The 6691-nt window shown below is 42.2% G+C and overlaps 1 protein-coding gene across 1 annotated transcript in view; it reads left to right on the forward strand.

The window, feature by feature from the left end:
* Nucleotides 1-2540, forward strand: part of atp8b3 (ATPase phospholipid transporting 8B3) — a gene marked incomplete at both ends in the record, with an annotated part of 29894 nt that extends 27354 nt beyond the window's left edge. Inside the window, 2 exons of the mRNA XM_083888219.1 lie at nucleotides 119-249; nucleotides 2328-2540. Coding sequence (XP_083744345.1) covers nucleotides 119-249; nucleotides 2328-2540 — 344 coding nt within the window. The remainder of the gene's footprint in view (nucleotides 1-118; nucleotides 250-2327) is intronic.
* Between the last annotated feature and the right edge of the window lie 4151 nt (nucleotides 2541-6691).

A 6691-nucleotide genomic window follows, 5' to 3' on the forward strand; every position in this document is an offset into this window, starting at 1 on the left:
GAGCAGAAACAGAGGAGTTTAAAAATGTACACAAATGCATAAAATGTGGACTTAATATTTTGCTTTTTTATCTGCATTCTGACCAAATTCAATTGCCCTTCTGTGTGACTTTCATCAGGTGTGTCTGAGAGGGCCTTCCTCGACCCAGTTGTATGGCTCACTGCTTTCCTCACTGCCTGGGTGGCTGTTCTGCCCTCCTTGACCGCCCATGGCCTCAATATAATCCTTAACGTCAACAACACACACAAGGTGAGATGTCTGCATGGAAAACTAAAAGTAATAGTCCACCAAGAGACAAACCACAGACGAATCTGAACTCTCATTCTGAAGCCTCAAGATTTGGCCCAAGCCATGTTCAAGTTTTTCCAAACAGAAGTTCACAAACGTCACCTGCAACAACCAGCTGTCAATCACACTGTTGCTGTGCGATCTCCATGCTTTATCATCTATGTTTCTCTAAATGGGAGCATAATTTACAAAATTGCCATCATATTCTTTTTATTGATAAAGACCCCAAAATGAGTGAATGAGACCGTTATTAAACCCTCTGGAAAATGATTACTGATAACATAAATTAAGTGGAAAGTAGGATCGTTCTTTATATACAGTCCATGTAGTCTACTGTGGAGTAATTAAAACCCCTTTTATTTTTCCTGTCCTCAAAGAACCTGGAGTTGCCTCAGTCAGATGTTACCAATGGTTACAAACTATTATTATATTATTTACAGAGTGCATCTTACTGAACTGTTATTGCAGTAGGAAGCTGACATGTTCAATATAGAAACTGACGTGATACCAACTCAATAAGATACTAAATTTGGTTTTCTTTTCATGATATTTTGGTCTGTATAAAGCAAAGAAAAAGTGCACCAGCCATTGTGAGATTGTTCTTGTTTTAGATACAAGACATAATGAGGCTTCATTTCATTGAGGGTATACTTTTGAGCTGGAATGTATGGGTTACTGTGGACAGTGTTCAGCTGCTGTTTGAAGCTTGAGATGGGAAAAAAAAAAAAATGGGATTGTATATTATCAAGGTGTTTTATCACGTACAGTACCACTGTGACATTTACAGAATGAAAGACGGTTCTTTTTGTTGAAAATGAGGTTTTAGTTTGTTGTCTGCATCACTATGATTTCGAAATATGTCTGGCATGTGTTTTAACAATGTTTCGTTGAAATGTTACTGACCACCGAAGTTTGAATCTTTCTAACTTTACTGAACGTTGGTAATAATTCCTTGCAGTGCCAGGCTTTTTGAGAATGTCTTTCTTACTCATTCCTAATCTAAAATAAAGCTCAATCACACTATCTCTGATAACGAGCAGCTTCAGCCCTCTTGCGCCCTTTTATAGTCCCCCCCCCCCATCCTCCTTTTGACTTGTATGAATTAGAGTGGGTCGGGTTTTCTGTGAAATTCCACAAGGTGTGATGTTGTGTGCTCTCACCTATGTCTCAGGGTAAACATCAGCGACTGACTAGTGATACAAGTTGTAGTTTACGTAGCAGTGGAGTCTGCTAATATCAACAACGACCATCTCCCAGCACGATGAAGTCTCAACAGAAACCACAAAAAAAGCATGAAAAGCAGATGTTGCTGACGTGACCTCATCAGTGCACATTTTGTCCGTGAGGTCAACAATCAGCGCAGTCCCCTCTGTCATTGTATCGGCTCGGGGGCCTATGATGCTCACTCTCAACATAGCGAAGATGCTGCAGTTCAGTTATGACCACACGTGTCACTATAGAGAACTGTTTTTGCAACTTCCCTTCAACCTATTTCCTGAATAGGGACAGCAGGGAAATGTTGTAACCTCATAAAAGACGACCCACCTGATGAAGGTCAGGGCCGCAGGGGTTTGTCCCAGTCTGAAAGGTGCTGTTGTCCCACATTTCCTAATATCTGGGGCAAAACCACTATTTTTGACCAAGATGAAATAAAAGCTGTCATCCCAGCTGCTCTGCCTGGGCAATATTGGATCCCGAGAGATTTCACACAATGCCGTTCTGATCCTGACAGGATAAACTATATATCGACTGTGTGTTATGTCTGTATATGATATACAGCAGCAGGGTAAACGGTCTATGTGGTGAATATTCCAAAAATAGTGTACAATTTGAAGATTATAAGTGTTTGTTTTCATATGGGTCTTCTTTCACTTGGGTACAACACATGTTTTCTCTTGGCCCTGTTTACAGCAAAGCACTGTGCGACTGTCTGCTCTTCATGTAAAACACTGGCTGTGCAGAAGTATTCACAGCCCATCATTTCAAGTATAAACATGTGTACTGGTCAGTGAAAATCTCTCTCACCTGGTCATGTGTAGGTCCACAGCGTGTCCACTCAGCCGGTGGAACTGAAGTCAAAGATGAGCAGAGGGTCCTTCGGTCGCTCCTCTTTTGCCATCGCTCAGGCTGCCGGAGCTGGACGCCTCATCACTTCTGCCACCCACATTGTGAGCACAGCTCCACCAGTGGATGAGAAGGTGACTACATGTAATAACTCCCCCACCACTGTTTGCAAGGCCAAACTCTTATGAAGGACAATAATAGTAATAATGCCTTGAACGAAGTATGAATAATGAATGAGTTTTAAGTGGGAAAAATGTGAGAATATATAGATTTAGTCTCCCACATAGAATTGAAATCATGACATGTCAATTTATCTGCATTTGTACTGTTTTTTGTGAACATTTCTAAGTGGAACCATCTCTCTTTTCTATGGCTACAATTTTCCAATAAAGAAAATATGTACATAATACATTATGTTCCACAAATCTAGTTTTATTACCTTTACATTTAAACACTTTGTACAGCTTTCCTCTCTGTGAATATCCCCTCTTTGATGTATGTAGGAGCTTTGTGGTAAAAATCTAATTCCCCTCTGCTGGGGTCGCGGGGGATTCCCTTCAAAGATCAAAACAAACTCAATAAACTGACAGCGCAGCTTTGTTTTACAATTGTTTTATTTGTTAATTTATTTCAAAACACGCAATTTTTACCCATATTATCCTTTTAAGTTTTTATTTTTCTGTAACAGTTATTACTCAGATTTTTTTCTTTCTCAAAAGTCTCAACTAGAGTGAAACTAAAAGTCCTGCACAGGCTCTCCGGCTTCTGCAGTGGGAGGAGGGAAAAGAGGTTTTCTGACCAGACGTTGTGAGTGGGCTTATCCCTTGCTTCTGTGTGGGTGGAGGTGAGTGTGTGTGTATGTGTTAAGTGTGTGTGTGTGTGTGTTTAAGTGCAATAGGTGGAATGTCCACAGGGCTGTTAAATCACAGGACCCGTAGAGCAGCCCCGTAAAGCTGAACATTGTCTTCTAGTTTGGTAGCCAGATTGTCATACCTCTGATTTCATCTTTGGTTTTAGCAAACACTCTCAAAGGGCAGACTCACCTTCTCCTGTATGTGCCTGTGTCTGTTTGTTTGTGTGTCTGTTTTGTCTGTCTTGCGGTCGGTCTGAGTGCAATATAAGCCACCATCTCTCGACGACTTTGTAAACTCAAGTAAGTACAATGTGACTGTCTTTGCATTGATTGTGGCCCTTCCTTGGCTCTGGGGACAAAGACAGTCAAACACTGTAGAGGAAATGGAGCCATGCGTGGGGAGGAGCAGCTTGCAAATATCAACATGGACTCCATTTTGATGTCAGTGGCAGTTTGGGGCATTTGGTGTAAAGCTGTACAACATGTGTAGTGAAACATGGGTTGCTGTAGTGCTCGTCTTTTCCCCGAGCCACTCTACATTTTACCCTGAGTGACTGGGGTTTCTCTGCCTGCACTGGGCTTGTATGAAAAGGGAAGTGGGGGGGGGGGTCATGGAGGTCCAAGTATGAGTGTCTAAATGTTGAGGATGGGGGGGATGTTTAGGGTTGTACACTCTGACCCAGCAGCAACGATTAAGATTGGGGGGGTCAGGTGTTTGCATAGTTCTCTGTGCAAAAGCCACCAACCGGAGCCATTTTTATTCCTCGCGGTTGGTTACATCATCATTAGATTAGCAGGAAAATCATGGCAGGTGACGTGAAACGTGGTCTTTGCACCACAGCTTCCTTCTTGTATCGTAGTTCTCCTGCATTGCACTACATGGTGGCAGGAGGGTGAAAAGCAACATGATGAGGGAGTGGATTTAAAGATTGTTTGCGTGTCATGGAGAGTTTGTAATCTGAGGAGGAATTTGGCTGCAATGACGTGGCGAACATGTGTCGGAGAGGGAACGGCAGTCAATTGGCAGTCGGGCACTACAGCGCATCACAGTTCAGACAACCTCTTTTCCCTTGATTTTGTTCTTCTCGTCCTCCCCTCCTCCTCCTCCCCACTGGCCTGCCCTCTCTCTACCTTTTTTCTTGTTTTGAAACTGATTGTCTTCTACCATCACAAAGACACTTGGTTCTGATTGATTAACAGGTAACAGAAGAGGGAGAGCACAGTGTGACTGGGGGTGTCCACGTCAGCCCCACCGGCAACCTACTCGTCTCACAGTGAAATGACACACACACATATGCTGTTTGACAGTAAATGCTGGCGACATTTCTGGCGGGACAATCAGCTGCTCAGTGGTTCTGTGGTTGGTTGGTCGATCAGTCAGTAAGAAATGGTTTTCAAATTTTTCGCATGACAAATATTGCAACCCATAGTAAAGTAGCATTTAAAAAAAAAAAAAAAAAAAGAGAAAACACTTTGTCTTCCACATAGGTACAAATGAACACACATACACAGATTGAAGAAAAGCATGTAGACAAACGCACAGGTATTTTTCAAGGCCACTCGGGTCTGCGTGTGTCCCTCTGATTAACTCCAAATAAACAGCCTGTCTTTGGAAAAGCAAGACACACATTTCAGGACCCGAGTGAGGACCACAAGCTGAGGAATGAAGATTGGATGCTATTGATTGGTAAGAGAGGAGTTTGACCTCCCCCAGCACACACTGCCCCCTACTGTCTGGATTTATATACATCAAAGAAACATTGGGGGGAAAGGGGAAGGGTTGCAACAACACATGCACACAACCAGTGAATCCAACAGTGACGGAAAATCTAAAAACAAGGACCCCTCCAATGCCTAAAACCCAAATCCTCCCACCCCGCTTTTTTTTTGTTTGTTTTGATAACCAAAATATCCCCCACCCTTTCTCCACCCACTCCCAAGTCTTTCCATCCTCCTCCCCACAAAATCACAGGTCATTCCTGTTGGTTTCTATACAGTTATACAATATCCATGCACAAAAAAAAAAGGGCGCCTCCTTTTCAACAGGAGGCGCTAGTCTTTAATATTCTAAGAACATCAGGAGCACTTGAACACACCCAGGAACCTTCAAAAGTAACTGTGAATATTTTTTTTTCAGAGAAAAGAAAACTTAAAGGCAGAAGAAAGCTAACGATGAGTAAAAGATTTTCTCTCCTTTGGTTTAACATCAAGTTTTTGGTTTAAAATTCAGCCCAAATCATATTTTTCTCATTAGTTTTTTTTTTTTTCTTTGTTTTTTCTTTAAATGCACCCGTCTATGAAAGAGCTTGGAACCAAAAAGTGAGTAGCTCTCATCCCCCCTCTCTTTGTAGTCTAGCCTTCTGTCGCTTCTTTTCTCGAGTCACTCTCCACAGAAACATTCACAATGTCTTTTTCCTTTATGAAAACAGTAAGTACATGCCGTAGCAAAAACAAACGAGAGAACGTACAAGAAAAATGAGCAAACAAATAAAAGGAATTTAACAGTATAAAGCTTCAAGTCACAAGTTCCAAAACTAACTATCATAGTATCATAGTTTTATAATCATCGTTATCATTAGCAGTATTATTTTCAGTTTAAATTACATAAAGTTTACATGAAAGGTTTTTGAGGTATTTCAGAATTAATTGTCAACACATGCCTACCGAGTCTTAGCACTAGCCAGGGGGAGAGGACGTCTGGACAGAAAGTGGAGGGAGGAGAGAATTTGTGTCTACTGTCAGTGAGTCTTCCACACCTTTTCCAGTGCAGCCTCTGTGCTTGCACGCAGTGGAGAGAGAGATTCTGTGGAATGATTTCTTTTTTTGTTACGACTAAAGCCCTCTGAGCGCTTTGAGCCTCTGCCTTTTTACCCCCCTCTTTCTCTGTTACACAAAAATATCTCTGATGTGAGAGAGGCAAAGTGGCAGAGAGTGAAAGTGCACGGGCCAGTGAGGGGAAAAAAAAGAAGACGCACACAGGAATAATAAAATAAAAAAATAAGGCTGTGAGCTACTAGAAGACCGACCATACAGTAACAAAGACTCTGACAGATTAAGGAGTAACATATAATTTTGCTTCAAATAAATAGTGTATAGAAAATGTTTTATAGACTTTCTACATGATAAAGTGCTTGTATTCTAGTGTATCAAGATGGAAAGTCAATATGGGAGGAAATGCTGACACAGCCCCCACTCTGTGTCCCTCTCATTCTGCCCCCCCCCCCTTTCCCTCTCCTTTCTGTCCATCCAATTATGGGTGCATTGTCTGTGTGTGTGTGTGAGTGCATGTTTGTAAATGGGTGTGCGGCTTCATGTATGCACCCCGTGTGTGTATGAGTGTGTGTGTCCAGTGCAGTCCCACCCGTGGTTGAAGGGAAAAGGCACTCAACTCTGTCTGCAAGGCAGCCACCTCCTCCTGTGTGGCACGATGCAGTCTGACTGCACTGTTACTACTCACATGTAACTGTATGTGTGTGTGAGAGAGAG

Source organism: Microchirus variegatus, assembly GCF_963457635.1.
Source record: "Microchirus variegatus genome assembly, chromosome: 4".
NCBI classification, from domain to species: Eukaryota; Metazoa; Chordata; class Actinopteri; order Pleuronectiformes; family Soleidae; genus Microchirus; species Microchirus variegatus.